At 52.5% G+C, this 20,177-nt stretch overlaps 1 protein-coding gene across 1 annotated transcript in view; it reads right to left on the bottom strand.

Moving 5' to 3' along the window:
• Window positions 1-14,035, bottom strand: part of GRIN2A (glutamate ionotropic receptor NMDA type subunit 2A) — a 405,170-nt gene extending 391,135 nt beyond the window's left edge. The window contains exons 1-3 of the mRNA XM_070065018.1: window positions 13,161-14,035; window positions 12,386-12,576; window positions 10,660-11,091 (exon numbers count right to left, since the gene is read on the bottom strand). Of these exons, the coding sequence (XP_069921119.1) occupies window positions 10,660-11,073 (414 nt within the window). The 5' untranslated portion in view covers window positions 11,074-11,091; window positions 12,386-12,576; window positions 13,161-14,035. The remainder of the gene's footprint in view (window positions 1-10,659; window positions 11,092-12,385; window positions 12,577-13,160) is intronic.
• Window positions 14,036-20,177: the final 6,142 nt, after the last annotated feature.

Below are 20,177 nucleotides of genomic sequence, written 5' to 3'. Positions count from 1 at the left end.
CCCTAATTTAAATATATTTCTATAAATATTTCTTCCAATTGCTGTAGAGCCACATCATTATCTAGCACCTGCTGACTCTCTGGCCAATTCAAGACAAACAAGCAGACGGACAAGTAAGAATGCTACCGCTGAGTACCCTAGTCTCCAAGGCTTACACAGTTCTTGTAGTTAACATAAATATGTGACCCTGGCTAGATGTGAGAACGGCTGAAGTGAACTTGAAAATGCACGCCTCAGCCAATGGCATTTGGGATGGGCTTTGGGGTGCAACATTGCTCAGAACACCTGCATCCCATAGCCGGGTGCCTGGGTTCAAATCCTGGTCCCACTCCTGGTTCCAGCTTCCCAATAATGCAAACCACGGGAGCCAGAGGACGAAGGTTCAGGTACTGGGGTCCATGCCACCCACACAGGAGCCCTAGACTGAGTTCCTAGCTTCAGTCTGGTGGAACCCCAGCTGCTGAAGGCATGTGGAGTATTTGGAGGGTGAACCAGCTGATGGAAGATATCCCCCACACACTTTTAAGTAAAGAAAATAAAGAAAAAATTCAAGAAGTTTACTATATTGTACTGGTGAAACAAAAATGCATCTGTAAGCCAGATTTTGCCCGCAGTTCCCACTTCATGACCATTGCAGTCCTCATTCCCTAGCTGGAAAGCCACAGAGGCCCCTGCCCATGCTAACACACAGTCTTCATAAGCCCCTGGAGGCTCCTGCCCATGCTAACACACAGTCTCCGTAAACCCACGGAGGCCCCTGCCCATGCTAACACACAGTCTCCGTAACCCCCACGGAGGCACCTGCCCATGCTAACACACAGTCTCTGTAACCCCCATGGAGGCCCCTGCCCGTGCTAACACACAGTCTCTGTAACCCCCATGGAGGCCCCTGCCTATGCTAATACACAGTCTTTGTAACCCCGTGGAGGCCCCTGCCCATGCTAACACACAGTCTCCGTAAACCCACGGAGGCCCCTGCCCGTGCTAACACACAGTCTCCGTAACCCCCACGGAGGCACCTGCCCGTGCTAACACACAGTCTTCATAAACCCCCGAAGGCCCCTGCCCATGCTAACACACAGTCTCCGTAAACCCACGGAGGCACCTGCCCGTGCTAACACACAGTCTCCGTAAACCCCCGGAGGCACACTGGTCAAGGAGCACAGACTTCCAATGATCAGACGGACAGGCTCTGCAGACCTCATGTACAACGTGGTGACTACAGTTAACAAAAACATGTGATAGGCTTGAAATCTGCCAAGATAGCAGAGAAGTATTTTCACCACCAAAAAAAAAAAAAAAAGGTAAGCACGTGCGGAAGAAACACGTCAACTAGCTCAACTGTGGCAATGACTTCACAACGTGTATGTGTATTCAAATATCGTGAGGCACACCTTAAATACGCCGTTTATCTGTGAATTACACAGGGGCTGGGGAACGGAACTCCCTGTGCCGCGTGCAGTGGGGGCCCACCCTCTCACCCTGCAAAGAACAGTCTTCAACTTCAAGGCCTCACCCAACATGTTCGTCATTTTAGTTGAGACAACCAAACATCAAAACCTACTGTCTGTATTGGAACGAAGCCCCTTCCCTAAACCGACTGGATGCACCGTCGTTAGCCTAAAGCAGTAATTTTTTAAAAATAAATAAATAAAGATCTAAAGAATAAGAGCTGAAAGGTCCAGGTCCCCGCTGTGGGGCTCTGAAGACACACCTGCAACTCTGAGCCTTTATTCATCTGAAAATAGGGATTCTTTAAATGAGTCCCGCTAGGGCTGCCAGGTTCCCCATGATCTCACTGAGTCATGATGGCGTGGCACAGATAAAATGAAGATACTTCGAAAAGCTCACGGAAAAATGGGATGTAAAGTATGAGTTTGTTTTGGTGCAAAAAAAAATATTTTCAACCCCTGCATTGCTTTTTCCTAATACACACTGCCCATTGTAAAGCCCCCTTACAAACACACAGCCCAGCTGCTGGAACCCCCCTGGTGCACAGGTCACAACCCCTTCCCGCTGACCATGTCTGATCTTCAGCTGGCCAGGACCAACTTCAGGACAAGCTCTAAAAAGGCCAAGGAAGCTTCTGGTTGTCCCAGCTGAGAAGTAAGAGCCTTGTCCCATTGGACCCTACACTTCCGTGCTCTGTGGATTCAGTCCCAGTTTCTCAAAGGGGATACACACAACCCTTAATCATGTATTTTCTAATTATTAAAAAGTATGTGTACACTGCAGAAAATAAAGCAACAAAACATAGACATAGTAAAAGAAAAAAATAGCATTCCTGCAATGAGCATCCACAACACAACACACCAAGCGCAGACCTGACCACACTCAAGTCCCACAGCTCTGTGCAGTAGATCCGATTATTGCTATGAAGACATTGAGGCTCAGAGACATTAGGAACTTCCCCACAGTCAACCAGCTGATAAGTGGTGGAACCTGAATTTAAACCTGGGTTATCAGCTGGCGCCGCAGCTCACTAGGCTAATCCTCCGCCTGCAGCGCTGGCACTCCGGGTTTTAATCCCAGTTGGGGTGCCGGTTCTGTCCCGGTTGCTCCTCTTCTAGTCCAGCTCTCTGCTGTGGCCCGAGAAGGCAGTGGAGGATGGCCCAAGTGCTTGGGCCCTGCACCCACATGGGAGACCAAGAGGAAGCACCTGGCTCCTGGCTTCAGATCGGCGCAGTGCGCCAGCCATGACGGCCTTTTGGGGGGTGAACCAACAGAAGGAAGACCTTTCTCTCTGCCTCTCTCTCTCACTATCTAACTCTGCCTGTCAAAAAAAAAAAAAAAAAAAAAAAAGATGAAATCATGTCACTTGCAATGACATAGAGGATAAGGGAGGCCATGATGTTAAGGGAAATAAGCCAAGCCCGGAAAGAAGAATACCACATGGTCTCTCTCACGGGTGGCATCCATGAGCTGATCTCACAGAAGCCAAGAGTAGAACGGTAGCCACCGGTGGCGGAGAGGAGAGGGGAGTGGGGAGGTAGGGGTGTGGAACATCCAGCCTGCGGGCCACATAAGGTCTGTGCAATCATCTGGTTTGACCCTGCCAGGACTCAAAATTCAGTAAATCCATAGCAGGCTAATGTTTAAGTTGATAATTTCATGTAGCTTGCACATGATGTTAGAAATATCCCATTGGCCTTCAGCAGAAGAGAGCCCCCCCTCCCCCGCAACAGCGAAAGGCTATTTAACAGATGCCAAGTTAGAGTTAGACAGGGTACGAAATGCTGGTATTCCATTGCACGGCAGGGTGACGATAGATACGGACAACATTCTGTATGTTTCTCTTAAAAAAAAAAAAAGGATTTTTCATGTTTTCAACATAAAGCAATGTTGAATGTTTGAGGAGATAGACATGTTTAGCCTGACTGACACTACACAATGTATACATGTATTGAAACATTACATGATATCCTATAAATATGAATAATTTTCATGTCAGTTAAAATTTTAAGGATTAATTTTAAGGTGACATTATTTAAAAGATGAAAGCATGCACCAGTCTGATATGTTTCTTTCCAGTCTTTGCTTGAGAGCACACCCAAATCTTCAGAGTTGGAAGAGGTCCTAGAAATGCATCATCCCACACCTGCACTTTGCAAGAGGCCTGCAGGCTCAGAAAGGTGAGAGGCCTTTGCCAAAGACACGCTGGCATTGGGAATGGGATCGAGGTCCTCAGACTCTTTGTCTGAGGTTTTCTGGGATCTTCCAACTCAAGCAGGTTTGTAAAGACTTTGGGGAGTGGTGTGCTGAAAGGGACGTAAGGCTTCTGGGCTGAACAGGACAAAGTGTTATGGGATATTAATGATGGCAGCAGTGAACCCAGCAGGATGACCGCAAGTACACCATGGATTTGCTACCTTACCGTGGAGCAGCCTCTGGAAGGGACAGAGAATGTCCAAGAAACGCCCTCCCAACAAAGACCGGCCATGACCTTCACCTCCACAAGGGGTGTCAAGCCCCAAGGCCTTCTGAGCTGAGGATATTACCTAAACGAGGGAAGGGGCCAGCTGGGAACTGAAGAGAGGAAGACCTCTGCCCGCCTAAGGGTGGTGCAGGAGCAGGAGGACCTTCCTCTCCCTTCACCACGGCTGGGAGAAGGCGGGGCTTTCCGATTGGTGCAGGCAAGCGTGGAATTTGGATTTATTTTAATGGGATGCTTTCTTACTCTAAAATGTTGCCAACAAATACAAAAGTGGAAAATAAAGAGAAGGGGATAGGGGACGCAGGACCAGCAAAACACAAATAATCACGCTGCGTGCTCCTGTTGATGTGATGACCTATCCGCGGCCACCAACTCTGCATCGCAAACCCAAGGTTCAATTCCTATTCCTCGTCTCTAGTGTCTCTCTCTCTCCCCCGCCCTCTCTCTCTCTACCTCCCTCCCTCTCCCTCTCCACCTTCTCCTCCTCCTCCTCTCCCAACTCTTCCCAGTGTAGTATTTTCTGTAGGAGGCTACCAGAAGGAAGATCCTCGCCATGCAGGTCCTGCTGTAGCCGTCCAGGGTCTGCCGATGACCATCAGCTCCTGAGGCCCGTCTGCAGAGTTAGTCATGGCTGTTGGGACGATGCCTGTTGCTCTCCAATGACTTATGTGAGGAGGAGTTGATGACTGTATCTGACAGGCCTCATCAAGAAAGCTAAAAATAGGCTTCCCCACTCCGCCAGGAACTACCTGATGCCTCCGTAGCAGGAGCTGAGTGGGCTGCACCAACACTCCGAGCTGCGTGTCTGCCCTTTCCACGCACTCGCAGTGCGGAATGGGAAGGCCCGTCACTCACATCCATCTCCGCTGCTGGGTTACAAAAGGGCGCGAACTTGCACCTCCTACTGAGGCACTGTTACCCAGCAGGGCGCCACGGGGCCTTTGTATGTAACCCTCCAATTTCTGTGAGTCCTCGGGGATGGCTGGTAATTATCTGCCCACTAGACAGAAGAGGAGACTTGGCACACACCTATGAAATCAGGCAGCATTTAGGGAACAAACACCACATGGAAAGCCCTGGAGCGAACCGTGATATGTTCGCTCAGAAGCTGCCGCAAGCTGGCATCAGAACCAAGGGCTCGATTCATTCTATCAACAAACATATACCCAGTAACTGACGCAAATGGTGAGAGCAGTGCTGGGCGCATGGAAGGCCACAGACCTGCACTTGCTAAGGGGGGACAAATGGAAGAAAAGTTAAAGCCACTGTGGTACAAACAGAACACCCTGCAGCCACTTAAAGTCAAGTTTGAAAAGTTACTTAATGATAAGGAAAAATTCCAAGAATATATAATCAAGTTTTAAGAATACAGACACAGATTGTGAAATAAAACTGGATTGAAGTCAGAGAGAACACACTCGGTAACCTCCCTTTGCCGCTCCTAAGAGGTAGACTTCATAGAGAAACCCTTAGTTACTTTAAAACGTTCATAGCAGTGCTTGGAAAGGAGGAAAGAGAATCGTGGATGAAAAATAAAAGACTCCTTAACAAGGCGTGAATCCAAAGATGGGCCTCTACAATCCAAGTAGGAATGAAAGCCACAGGATCCGCGGCGGGCGACGGGTCCGGTATGAGCCATGGGAGCAAAGACGCCAGCCTCCACCCAGGGGCAGTGGACTGAAGAACTGAAGCCGAACTGCGCTGCTGGCTGGGAACTGGGCTGGAATACCTGCCCCAGAGGCCCCGTCTGTGTCAAGGAATCCCAGTCAGGTCACCAACGTGAAACTGCAGCCCACGCCCGCAACATAAGCACAAGCTGCACGGAGCAGAGAGGGAGCCCCGAGCTGAGCCTGTGACCCGAGCACTGCCTTAGAAACACACACACGGACATGTACAGGGCACAAGAATCCATACAACTGATGGGAAAGTAAGTTCACAAAGGATCACAGCGCACACGAGGACACTCAGTTAGTGAGTCTACAGATGGAAGAACTCCTAAGTGAAGAAACAAAGACACTAGAAACCAGAGAAGTGCTTTGCAGTAATCATTTTTTTTAAAATCCTTGACAAGAGAGAAGGAGGGATTTACATGCATAAAGTGAAAAGGGCTGTTCACCAAATGAAATGTAGGGAAGCATGAAAACAGAGCAATTGGATGTCTTGGAAACAAAGTCTACCATGTAAACAGGCAATAGATAGGCAAAATAACAGATCAGACAGAACAAGGTGGTGAACTGCAGTATAGATTTCAGGAAATCTTTCCAAACACAGCACAGAGAGGTAGAGAACTGAGAAGAAATACATGTCCTGAGAAACCACATGTACAAGGGTACTTCAACAAGTTCATAGAAAGCAGGATTAGAAGACATTTATTTTGTGCAAAAATATTTTTAAATCCACATGCAGTTTTATTTATAATAAATATTTTCCATGAGCATAGGCTTTAATTGTATTTATTTATTGGAAGGTCAGAATCATAGAGAGAGGGAAAGACAGAGAGAGAGAGAGATCTTCCTCCTGCTGGTTCACTCCCTAGGTGGCCACAATGGCCAGGGCTGAATCAGGCTAAAGCCAGGATCCAGGAGCTTCATCCTAGTCTCCCATGTGAGGTGCAGCGGCCTGGCAAATACTTTGGTCATCTCCTGCTGCTTTCCCAGGCCGTTAGCAGGGAGCTGGATCAGAAGTGGAGCAGCCGGGACACAAACCCGCACCCATACGAGATGCCAGCATTGCAGGCAGCAGCTTTACTGACTACCCCACGATATCAGCTCCAGCCTCAGTATCTTTTTTGAACCAAAATAGACTTCTTTTAATTGGATTTCCCAAAAACCATGTGAAGTATGCAAGTATGCGTCTCCAGAAGGAGAAAGTAGAGATAATGATGAAGAGGAAATATCCAGCAGATAGTGGCTGAGATGTTTCCAAAATTAAAGAACAAAAATGAGTCTTCCAAATAAGAAAGCCCTCGGAGAGCAAAGTAAAAAAGCAAAACCATATATCCACAGTATAGTCATTAAGTCGTACATAAATAGAGCTTAGAAGGAAATCCACCATGTCAGCAGTGGTTACCCTGGCGATAGGGTCTGCAGCAACATTTTCTTCTTTAAATTTTAATGTGCTAAGTGCTCTACAATGAAAAGACATTATTTTTATACAGTGTCTGTGCAGAAGGGGCATTTGTGATTTCAACTACACATAAACACACCTTCAAAAAATAAATCTGTCCTCAAGGGACTTGCACTCTACTATAGGAAGAGAATGATGTGCAGAAAGAACATGCCAAGTAGAGCCCAAAGAGTAGGTGCCATGGGTAGACGTGGCTGACATCTGAGGCTCACTCTTCCACCATGGAGCAGTGAGGAGAAAGCGGAGAAGAGGGGAGGGGTCAGGGCCATGGAGCAGCAACACCAAGGTCTAGTCCACAGGCTCGATTTGCTAGCGACTCTTACTACAGCCAGACAGTTACTTCCACCAGATGGCATCAAAATGGCCAAACCAAAATGCCCCTGGAATTTTATCTATGTCAAGCGTCATTTTCACCTCGAATTTAATTATCTTGTAAGACCACCCACTGATAAAAGCAAAAATTAACACCTCCATGATCAATTAACACCTCAAGAATCTTCCACTTAACACCATTCCCATTATTCTAAGAATTTGTTCTTTGATTCAAGGTCAGCTGGGCTGACGGGGAGGTAAAAACACCGTGGATGTGTGTTCATGCTAACAGATCATCAAATGCAATGCCACTCTTACCAGGGGCACTCCTATGGGGCCACAGGAATGTGTACTGAGGGGCGCTACCAAGTCAGCATCAGCTTAGTGGGGAGGCAGAGAGCCTTTGTCCACTTGGGGATGTCCTCCCTGTGGTCAGGACACTGCTGGCACACCCCAGCAAGGCAGAGTTTTAGACAAGGTCTCACGTCTGCCTCTCTGGAGCCAAATAAACGGTGCTCAACGTTCTAAGTGAAACAGGTGGCAAAGGCACAAGCCCAGAAGACGTGTTACTAAGGGAAGGGAGGGCTGGTCACATCTCAGGCGCTTTCCTTTTTCAACACGCCCAGGTGTCTCAGAATACCATCCTTTGAACAAGTCTTCTCAGGATCTTCAACATCATCAGCCCACCCCACACCTGGGACCTGACATTGCCCCTACACTTTCTCCCCAGCTTCTCCGACACCCCACTGCCTTCTCTTACCTTCCCACTGTCTCAGCAGTATCTCAGAGCCAGGGCAGGCCCTCCAGGACCAACTCAGAATGCCCAGAATGGGGGCTCTGTTCCTTTCAGCCCTCTGGAAGCAAGGGACTCTTCCTTCCCTCTTCTGCCCGCCCCCTCTCACGTCCCTCTGACTTCTCTGGCAATGTCCCTTCTCAGCTTCCCGATTGCTTTTCCCTTTACCCACTCGTAGGCAGGGTCACACTTGCCCACATCCCTGTGAGGGAGAGACAGGATGCTTCTACCTGTACCCACCCTGGACTTCTCAAAATGCCCTCTGCTATGGACCCTTCTGGGCTGCCTTGGACAGAGCCCAACATTCGCTGAGTCAAGACCTAGGAGTAGGCTTATCAGCCCCTAGTGCATATTATCAATGGGGTGCTCGCCAGCCTGTCAGCCCCCTTCCTGCTCCTGCTGTTCCCTTCTCTGCCTTCAGCGGGGTGGGTCAGTCAGGTGAGAGCCTGAGCCACACATCTGTGCCCTCAGACTCAGAAGAAAGGGCAGGAAGCCTGCTCAGATCTCCCAGCCTAGGCCTCAAGCCACCTTCTCTAATTCTCCAGTCTCTGCTGGACTCCTATAGGTTTAGAAATTCCACTTTCAGGACAGTCCCTGCTTTCGCTCAATTGTCATCCCTGTAATGAAAACCTCAGAAGGGCAGAGAGATCCCTGACAATACCGAGATCCTAAGATCACCCCCACACCCTGCTGGACACGGCTGCCTTGCTCTCCGTGCCTTCCTTAGAAGGCTGGTCCCTCCGCACACACAACCCCTCCATGGCTCTCCCTTTCTGTAGGAGACATCGATACTTGACTCTCCTGAAGATGGGATGACAAAGCTAAAGGACAGCTTGATTTGGTGGGACCCAAGGGATCACAGGCTGGGACCAGAAAGCCACATATCTGGCTGTGTGGTCTTGGCCAGCTCTCTTAACCACACCGTACCTCTGTCACTTCACCTCAGAGTTGAAGGCTTTGGACCCCAAGTGCCTTCCTGGTGCTGAAATGTCCTCTACACTTGTGGGGAGGCCCAGAGACCCCCTACTTTCTTCTTCCCAAAAAGGGAAACTCCTAAAACTGAAACGTGGCTTGGAAGGTGATCTGCCACACATAGGAATTCTGCTGGGCCACAAGCCACTTAGAATGAGTGTTTAATAAGATCCTGCATCCATTGGATACTTCGCTCAATGAGCGGCAGCCCTGGAGACCAGAAAAAATGAACATGGTTCCCGAAGGAGCCGGGGGGAGTGGCTGAGGCACAGGCAGACTCTGACTCAATGAACACACAGGTGCTGGGAGAGCAGCACCGGAACAGTGTTAGAGCAAACGCCTGCTTTCTCCGCTGCGATGCCCACCGCTCTCTAAGGAACACTGGCAGAGGGTCTCAGGGCTGAGGACCACACAGCACACCAGGGCACTCATTCCCCTCCCACTCCCCACTCCCCCTTTCCTGGGGGTGACACAGAGGTGCTGTGCACCTTTTATTCTCTTTCCCTTTTTTTCCTCATCCCTCAATTCTCCCTTCCAACCTTCCTCCCTCCCCCCACTACCGTGGATCTCCCCAGCCAGGCCCCGGAACCTCTCTCTCTCTCTCTCTCTCTCTCTCTCTCTCTCTCTTTCTCTTTCTCCCTCTCTCTCCCTCTCTCTCGCCTTCCTACCTCTCTCCCCTCCTCTCCCATCAAATGCTCCCAGGCTGTCCACACACAGATCTCCCCTCTCCTTCTAAGCCAAGAGGTCTGGGCCTGCATATACCCTCATTCTGAAACTCTGCAACTTCAGCACCAAGACCCGTCTTCTGGAGCCAACTCCTCCATCTGAGCGCCTTGGAGTCCCTGCCATGAGGTGTTGGCTCCACACGGGCAACACCTAAGGAACCTGCCAGGCCCTCCAAGCTCAGGATCTGAAGTGGCTTCTCCCCACTCAGTGCCTGCCTCACAGGAAGGCCATGGATGTGCTCCTGGATCCCAGAGCCGCTCAAAATTCCAACCTCTACCCACACACACCCACCCACCCACCCCCCCACACACACACAGGTGCAGGGAATCTGAGGAACCACTGCTTTCGGAAATCTTGGCATTTTATCCGATAACATATTCACATCCAATACTTTTAAAAACAGCTTTAGTCACCACAGAAGGGCGAAAGGTACACTTTGCACATAGCAACCAGGCATAATTGGTATTATACGAATCCGAGCCACGCTGTCTGATGCAGTCCCGGGCTCACCTCAGTGCTTTGCCTGAAAACTTCCAAAGGGTCCACCACCACCCCCAATGCCGCTGCTGCATTTTCCGCCTTCTTCCTGCCACACCAAACTGGCCCCCAGCGCCCCACTTCCAGAACCAAGGCAAAATGTGTCTCCATTTATTTCCGAGTGTTGGGGCCTCACTCACACCTGGGCTGGAAGCCAGGACACACCCAGCACACTCCGGACAAGACGAAAGCTAGGGGCGAGGGAGGACTCCCCGGGCCCCCTCCCGGGGTCGGGCAGCCCACCGCCTTTTGACCTTACCTTGTCAGCCATGATCATGGACGCACCCCCGTGGATGCCCAAGATGGGGATGAAAGTCTGGGAGGAGATAAAATCCAACATCTGGGCCACGGCCTCCTGGTCGGTGTCGTCCCCAAACACCAGGCCGTGGATGCGCGCCCCGGACATGAGGTCGCACACGTGCGTGATGAGGCTCTTGGGGTCGGTGCGGTTCATCAGCAGCGCCACCACGTTCACGTCCAGTGGCAGCCCCGCCGCCTGCTCCGGGCCCCACAGGTTTCGAAGTTCGCGCTCCGTCACGTCGTGGCTGTGACCCAGCAGCACCGCAATGTTCAGCGCGGGGGGACCCTTCTCCGCCGCCGCGCTCTGCGCCGGACCGCGCCAGACCAGAAGGGCCGGCAGCACCAGCAGGGTCCAGTAGCCCAGTCTGCCCATAGTCGCCACTTACGGTCCCTGCAAGGCGGAGAGTGAGAGGCAGGGCCGCGTGAGCCAGAGCTCCAGACCAAAGGCGTTACGCACAGGAGCCCCACCTGGGGCCACTGACTTCAGTCCTCATCCCTGATTTCGCCCACCTCCCTCGACCCTTCTGCAACTCGCTGCCTGCGCATTCCCCGTTCCCAGCCGCTTCCCCATGCCCGACCGGGTCCACATCGCCCACCGCATTCCCCAAGTTGGCTGCGGACCACAGCCCCAGAGCGCCCCGCCAGCCATGGACCCCACTCAGCTCCTGGGCGCCCAGAGTGAGCCCTCTTCTCTCCTATCCTCTCCCACCCTGGGTAGAGCGAACATCAGCTCGCGACCCCGCCCCCTGCTCAAGCGCAGCGGACCCGGGACCCGCCCCAGCTTGAGGAGGCGGGGTGCGGACTCTGGCAACCCAGCTGGTGCAAGGAGCGGGAAGATCGACCCCGCCCCCAGCGAACCCGCGACGTGCACCACACACCTCGCTCCATGCGTGGCACCCGCTGCAGACCCCGCAGCAGGGTACACCCCAAGCGCTCAGGAGCGGGGACGCTCGCTGCTGGGCCCAGGCCCAGCGGTGCTTAGGGGAACTTGGCGTCCGCCCCATCGCGTGCAGAGGCCCGTGGAGGACCCTCCCCCTCCAGGCCCGTGTGCGCACACACACGCGCGCGCACACACGACTCTCTCTCACGCGCCGTGTGCAATGCAGAATTCCCAGGAGTAGGCGCGTCCCCCCGCGGGCCACAGCGTGGGAGCTGGCAAAAAACGAGCGTGGGAGCGGAGGGAAAAGGCGGGCTCCCGGGAAGCGCTCGGAGGGACCTGGACCGTGCAGCCCCTCCCCAGCCTTTCCTCTGCGGGCCCTGCCTCCAGGTCTCAGGTGCACGTGGACAGCGGGCTGCACACGTTCTAGACACGCGCGCTTTTCTGCGCACACCCGCAGGCGGCCGTAGCGGAGACCTCTCTGGTGCTCAGGTGGGGCACACCAAGCAGCGCGCCAGGTGCACAGCTGCGCGTGCCTGCAAATACCAGCACCGTCGTGCACGCGTGCACAGGCGCGCGCCCCTCGGGCCGGGCGCTGCCGGAGCCGGGGGAAGTTGGGGCGAACTCGCGCCGGGCCTGGGCGTTCTTTGGGTGAGCGCCACAGAGCGCGGGTCCGCAGCGCCCCCTGGTGCTCCGCCCGCACCTCGCTCCGGGGCTCCCGCTCCCGCTTCCTCTCCCTCTCCCCGGATCCCTCTCCCGCTCTCCCTCCTCCCGGCTCAGCGAGCCCATAGCTCCCTCTGGGGCGTACCTGTAGCCGGAGAAGGTCGAGGATGCGGTGGGGCGCGCTGCGCGCACGAGCATCTCGGCCGCCTCAGCAGCCACCGGGTTTAGCGGGCTCCCGCATGCTGCGGCCCCCGCGCGCTCCCCTGGCTGTCCCGCGCTGTCCGCATCGCCCCCACGGGGGGCGGCTATCCCAGCCGGAGGCTCTGCAGCAGGGCTCTACCGGGCGGAGGAGAGACGGAGAGGCAGGGTCAGCCCACCAGCAGGGGGAGGGGGCGGGGGAAGACTGCAGTCTGCAATGCTCACAGCCCCTCCGTGCGCCCGGGGGGCTCAATCCGAGACAGGGAGCTGAAGCTGGGCGCCCGAGACGCCCCCAGTGCAGATCCTAGTGTCGGTGGCTGATCACGGTTGCTCCGCTCCGGGACGTACCGGAGAATGGGAGCTCAGGTTGGCCACCCACGAGAGCTAACCGGGCACCTCCACCCTCACCCCATCCACCTCCCCGGCGCCTGCTGCTGGGACTTGTGCGACAAGGAGCCGCTGGGTGGGTGGGTGGGTGGGTGGGGGGTGATTGGGAGAAAAAAAGGGGGGGGGGACGCTGGCTGAGTTTGCGACGAGCCGGCAGGAGGAGAGGGGGAGGGAAGGATGCCGCCTCCCGCGGTCCCGGATCCCCGAGGGAGGCGCGACGATTCCCACGCAACGACCCCCCGGTGGTCCTGCCGCCCGCCTCCCCAGGCCAGGCCTCCTGCCGCCCCCTTCCTTACGGGGGCCTCCTAGGATCCGCGTCCCGCGCCAGCACTCACCGCAGCCTCTCTCCACATAGTTCTCAGCAGTGGCCGCTCCTGGTCATCTCCAGGGCTTGATGGCAGCGGCCGCGACTCAGCGCTCACCCGGCCCCATGCTCCGGCCAAGCCCTCGGAGCCTCCCTGGCTCGGAGAGCCCTAGCAAGGCTTCCTGACCTACTCCGGACGGCAGCCGCGGGGTCCTCTGAGCGCGCCCCAGCACCCTGTCCGCAGCCCAGCTCCGGGCTGGTGTGTGAGGGCGAGTGCGTGTGTGTGAGAGTGAGTGTGGGAGCGCGCGCGCGCGTGTGGCCGGGGATCCCCGCGGTCCCCGGCCGAGAGAGACGCGGGCGAGGGAAGGCAGCTCCCTCCGGCCCTTGGCTGCGGGGCCAGCTCCGCTCTGCGCGTTCGGCTCCCCACTTCCCGGCGGGAGTCCGGAGAGTGCCTGTTTCAGTCTGGCAAAGCCGGGTTCCCGGGAGTGCTTCTGCTGCTGTCGCCTCCAAGGAAGAGGAGGAGGAAGGCAGGGGCGCCCACCCCGCCAACTTGGGGACTTGTTCTTAGCCAGTGAGACGCAGCAGCCCCCGCGCACGCCGGAGAAGCTTGGAGCTCCGGCGGACTAAAGCGTCTTCCGCCCGCAGGCGCCCTCCCCGTAGGCGGCCGAGGCAGACCCCGCAGTCTCTAGGCGGTGGCGCGGAGCGCAGCGCCCCGCTCCCGGAGCGCACGGCGCCGAACAAGGCCACGAAGGGTGTCTGGCTGGCGACCCTGGAGCCCGTGGTGGCGCGCGCCGCTATCCGTGGTGCTGAAACCACGCTCTCCGCCCGCTCCCGAGCGTCTGGAGAGACTGAAGAATCAGTTATTCAGATCTCAGCTACCTCTTCCTCCTCCTCCAGTGCCTCGCGCTAGGTACAGCAACCCCCTTCCACGCACGGCGCCCCCCCCACACACACACGCACACACACGCGCACACACACACACACCACGGCTTCTCCCTGTGCCTCGCCACCCACATATGGGATTCCATAGGATCCAGGAGCAAAGGCATCCACATGCCCTACTTGCTTCCTTGTTTTCTAAGTTGTATCAAAGTCACCGTGAGATTCCCACTTCTAAGCCACCAACAAGGGTGCACCAGAGAACATGGGATTGCCTGGGTGTGGGGGCCTGGCTGGCTTGAATTCTGGCGACTGGGAATGAAACTCGTTGTCAAGTGCCAGTTTTACACATACCTGTATCTCCAAAAGGCCATCTCTACTTTTATCCCCCTCATTCCCCGGATGGAAAAGGCTCTTAAATTTTAAGACTTTTGCAAACATTGTTCTATCCCTGCCTCCTCTACTTATCAACCTAATGTCACCAGTTAAGGTCTGAATGTTTATGCCCTTCCAGTCATGTTAAAATCCTAACCCCAAGGTGAAGGTGTTGAGAGTGGGAGCTTCAGGAAGTGACTCAGCCATGAGGGTGGAATACGGTTAGTGCCCTTACAGAGGAGACTGGGAGAGCCAGTCAGCACCTTCTACCACGCGAGGGTAGAAGATCCATGGCCCCTGAACCGGAGCCCGGCCCTCACCAAACATTATGTCTGCCTTTCCTTTGTCTTTGGGTTTCCCAGTCCCCAGAACTGTGAGAAATAAATGTCTGTTATTTGATAAGGTATTTTGTTACGGCAGCCTGATCAGCTTAAACGCCACCATTGGGCCTTTCTGCATCTCCTTCTAACAAGTGCTCATCTGGAAAATTGGGTGGTAGCAAAAATACCTCTATTCCTCCTTGGGGTTATTTTGAAAAGAAAGGGAGGTAGTTAACAAGCACATGGTAGTTGGTGAAAAACACAAGATTCCTTCCCAGTGGCCATTCTCCTAGGAATGTGGATGTGGCTGCTGAAGGGAAACCAGCAAGGGGCACCGCTCCTTGAAATCTATGGGCTCATTACTGAGCTGGTTTTTGCATGTTAAGGTCCCCAAGGTTCTATAATCCAAAAGACGAAGGGTGGGGGAAATCCTAGAGAGTAAATGAAAATGAGGAATTGTGTTATGTAAGGCAGAGAACAGGGAAGTGTTCCATTTCTTGAGGCTGTGGCTGATGCAGGCCCCTCCCTCATGTAAAGATGATCATTCTTGGACTGTGGCACAGGTGTGGGACTCTAATTTGGGGACTTATGAGGAAGTTAGCCTGTTTTATTTAAATGAGGTATAAATTATGTACAATAAAACTCACATGTCTTAAAGATTGAGTTTCTTAGGTTTTGAAATTGTGTGCTTTTGCATAGGCCATCCCCTACAGCAGGAATCTTCTCATCACTCCCAGGAATCGCCCCCGGGCCTTTGCCATCAATCCCACTCCCCTGCCCAAAATAAACTACGATTTTGAGTTCTAACACAACATAATAGTTTTACCTTTTTTTCCAACTTTATACAGTGTGATTTTACATTGCGTATTCTTTGATGACACTTTCTTCACTTAACCTGGTGCCACGCTGCTTCAAGTATCAGTAGCTTTTTGATCCTGAGATCTGGCTTTCTATGGAAGGAATAAGCCACATTTTGTGTGCCTAGTCCTACTGATAGATGTGTGTGTTATACTGATGGATAGGAGTTTTTAAGAACACAGATGCCTACCCCCTCATTACATCTACTCCATCAGAGTCTCCAGGGGCTGGGGCCCAGCATGGACATTTGTTCTAAATCCATGAATGGTCCTGACAGTACCCTTGTACATCACATTGCTGAATATCAGTTTTTGCCAGGAAATTGATGGAAACAATTGACACGGAGAGCTTTCAGGTATCTGTGGCCATATTTGTAGAAAGGCATGTCAAACAGATGTTGACTCTTTTAAATAGAGAACGAAGACAGCCCTTGGTTCAGAGGAACAGTCACTCTCTGAACAGAGAGACAGGCAGCTGGAGCTGCCTTCTGGTCACAACTCCCTGGGATCAGGCACTGGGAGCGCCACCTCCCAGGCAGAGACCACAGCAGTGTGCGTGGGATCATAGCAACCTTACCCCGTGCTCTGCTGCAAAGCATCACACAGCCTAGGATGCTGGGGAGTCTTCTTCACAGCAGCTATACTGACAAAGCTTATGTCTTCTGCCTCCCCCCCCCCAAAAAAAAAACCCAAGTCAGCATCGTTCTGCAGTGAATTTTACCAGTTGGTTTCATCACCAGTCACATCATTAATGCAAGTGAAAAATCTGGGCTGCTCTTAACGAATGACTTCTTTCAACTGTTTTTTGTTTGTTTGTTTTTTGACAGGCAGAGTGGACAGTGAGAGAGAGAGACAGAGAGAAAGGTCTTCCTTTGCCGTTGGTTCACCCTCCAGTGGCCGCCGCGGCCGGCGCACCGCGCTGATCCAATGGCAGGAGCCAGGTACTTATCCTGGTCTCCCATGGGGTGCAGAGCCCAAGGACTTGGGCCATCCTCCACTGCACTCCCTGGCCACAGCAGAGAGCTGGCCTGGAAGAGGGGCAACCGGGACAGAATCCGGTGCCCCGACCAGGACTAGAACCCGGTGTGCTGGCGCCGCAAGGCAGAGGATTAGCCTAGTGAGCCGCAGCACCGGCCCAACTGTTTTCAATCCAACTGATTTCTAGTTCTCCGCTAAAGAAATTACCCCATGGTGGCCACTTGCTTTAAGGCACTTAACCACGGATGTTAAAGACCAGCCATTGTATCAAGTCTACAGGAGAGAACTAAAATGAGCTGATCATTAGTTTTGTTTCCCTTCATATCTTTATTTTCAAAGTTTATTTATAAAGAATTATATTTTGAAACTGAAAGACCTTTTCATACTATCCTGTCTGGTGTGCTTCTGTTTTCAAGCAATTGCTTACCTGAGTAATTCACTTTAAGGTGAATTCTTAATGCAAAGGAATTTGAGAAGCCTTGAAGTTAAAAATGCTTTTTTAATCCAGCAATATTTTAAGTGAAATTGGTCATGGAAATCTGTTTTATTCCACAAAATAGCTGCAACCAGCCTACAGAACTGCTGTTCCTTTGGCTACCTTTTGAGAAACTCAGACTTGACCCAACACCTTTATTCTGCATTGGGGAATCCAAGGCTTGGGAGCAGGAAAGTCAACTTCAGTGCTGCGAGACAAGATGTTAAACACAAAACTTGGGGTTGAATACAGAACTTCTGCATTAAGCACCTGCTGTGTACCATAAACTGTGTTGGGTCAAGTGCATCTACAAGGTTACAGACCTTCCAAAAGAGTATGGCAGAATCCTGAGAAGGAAAGTTAGAGCAACCTGAACAGCTGACAGTGCCTTTAGGTACTGTTTCCTCACTGGAGATCTACCTTCACCATCCCTCCCAATTCCAGACTATGGGGACTAACTCTTGGGTATTTATGACCCTGTCTTAACCATCATCTCAACTTTCCTGATCTCCTCTTCACCTTGGGACACATAAACATGCCCACTTATCTCAAGTCTAAGAAGACATGACTGATCAAATTCTTGAACCATGTCTCTCAGAGCTTACCTACAGTCTCACACACTCACTCAGTTCTGGGCTCTGGGTCAGTTGATTAGATCTGGCTCTGATTTGCCATTCCTGACTTAGTAAGTTCTTGTGGACTCCTGATTTAGCACAACCTGAAGCTGATCACTTATATTTCCTGTACTTCTTCTCAGATCTACACCTCCATGTTGCCAGCCCAGTAACCTTAAGGACTTTCTCCCCCTGTAAACCTCAGTTCCTCTATCTGTCAAAGAAAGGTTTAACCAGGATGGCCTCAAAGCTGACACTCTATGATCCTGTGACTTCTTGAAGGTCTGAACCCTTGGACCAGTCATGGTGTGAGCTAACCCGTCCATATTATCTCATCCAAAAGCCTAAAACTCTCTTCCTGCTCTCATGACCCTTTGGAGTACCAATACTTCTCATCAAGGGGCAAGGCTCTGCCTACACAAATGGACTGCTGGCCTTGAGAATTAAAATGAAGTCAGTGGCAAAGGATGTGGTTCTTCATTGATCTTGACCCAGTGCAACCCTCGTCCTCCCTTCCTTAAACCAGACAGGAGCCTGGTAGCCACCAAGGCACCTGCTCAGAAAACAATCAGGAGTCAGGTGTCAGGAGTCCTGTGCCTCACTCTGGGAGAAGTCACTAAGCCCTCCAGGCCTCAGGTGCTTCACCAGTAAAATGGGTATAAACTCACCCTGCTTCATCCAGCTCTGCAGTGAAAGTTGTCTCAGGACGTATCTTAGTGAAGACACCTCAGAACAACCACCAGTTTATCCCTTGACTATGGCTGCATCAGAGCAGTCCCTTGGGACAACTCTCAAAGCCCTGACATCAGACCACGTCAGGCCATTTTCCCAAGGCCAGCAGAGCTCAGATGTCTCATCATTCACCCCACAGATATAAGGAGATCTGTTTCGTTACTACTCTGGTTGATCCGTGCATCTGGACTCCGTGGGAGACGTCCGGACCCCACGACAGGGGTCCTGTTTCCTGGTGCCTGGGATTGCAGATGCCACTGTAGGGCTGCAGAGGGCCCCTAGACCTCCAACAGCACTCTTTAGAGATGGGTGTGCCCCAAATCCAAGAGTGGTGAAATAAGTTCAGTCAGCCGCACAGAGTCCCACACCATTGCTTTATGATGGTCTTCTTGTCCCTATCCATGAATACAGACACCTGTCCTGCAGTGTGGATGCCAGAGAGGATGACCAGATGGAAAGTGGCTATAAATTATTCCTGGAGGGGGGAAGAGCCCTTGGGGCCCCGAGCGTAGGCACCAAAACTGGGTTGGTCAAAAGACATGTGGGCGTGCTGTGCCCCTCGGGTTAGGAGCTGGGGTTGGAGGTAAAAAGGGGAAAGGAAAAAATAACCTCGTTCCTGGGATCTTCCATCAGAGAAATAACTAGGGCCTCAAATACCCAACTCAAAGCACTTGGTAAAAGTGGCCTGGTCTTCCAGTCATGAGATGACTCTGCCCAAGGACACCACTAGGAACTGGTGGAGGTGGGGTCTGTACCCATCTGGATCTGGCTGCAATTGGTACATTATCTGCCCAAGTCAGTCATTTTCTGGGCCTCTGTGGATAAGTCACTTAACCCCCTTGAGGCTCATTTTCAACTACTCCGAAGGTGCAAGAACATCCCATTAGCAATTCCTAGTGCTCAAACTTGCCTCAGGCAGCAGAACCCCTTTGCAAGCCAACTCCCATGCATAACCCGCACGTGGGAAGCAGCTCGGAGCAGAGCGTTGCTCTCAGATTTAAGGAGCAGGAGAGGTCGGGAGTCCTCACCCTTCTCAGCCTCACCCCCATTCATGTCATAGCTCGTGACAGAACTTCGGGGCTCTGAGGGAGCCATTTTCAAAGCATGGTCCAGTCCCGGCATTGCACAGGAGACACAACTGAAGGCCAGACAGAGCAAGGGACGGAGCAGAAATCACCACCAGGGAGAGAGCGCGCAAGGGCTCACAACTGTCCGTCAAGCAGGCTTAGAACAAGGAGCTGAACCTCGACGCTGCAGCGTGCTGCCTCCACGCCTGGTTTCCTTGTCTGTAAAGTGGGTGGAATGGTAGTACTTACCATTTAGAGCGTGCAGGGGATAAATGAGTCACTACACCAAAAGCACTTAGCACAGCAAGAATTTAATAAGTGTCGCTTATTAGTATGCTTATTACAAGCTTATTACAAGTCTTCAAAAAGTTCATTGAAAAAGCAAATTATGAAAAATTATGCATAGATTTCAAAATACTGTTGCATAAAAATACACTTATTTTAAAATTCCATTTTTCAATGAACTCTTTGAGGTGATATTTTATTGTCTTACAGGACCCTTTAGCACCGAAAGAAGAAAAGGTTCTGCAGAGACATTGCTACATCCTGGGGCTCTGAAACCTTTGCTGGGGAAAGGTGTGCGCCCAGGAAGGTGTGGCCGCAGGGTAGAGCAGGCGGCCATTGGTCAGCCCTGGCTCTCCAGCCCAGTGCGTCCCAGATGGTGCCCGTGGGGGTGCTGGCCGCTGACGTGTTGGCAGAGCCTCCCTTCCTTGCACAGTTCATCGAGCCACACAGTGCCCAAGAGCTTCGG

This window comes from Oryctolagus cuniculus, chromosome 19 (assembly GCF_964237555.1).
Source record: "Oryctolagus cuniculus chromosome 19, mOryCun1.1, whole genome shotgun sequence".
In the NCBI taxonomy this organism is placed as follows: domain Eukaryota; kingdom Metazoa; phylum Chordata; class Mammalia; order Lagomorpha; family Leporidae; genus Oryctolagus; species Oryctolagus cuniculus.
This window is presented reverse-complemented; position numbering and strand designations above follow the sequence as displayed.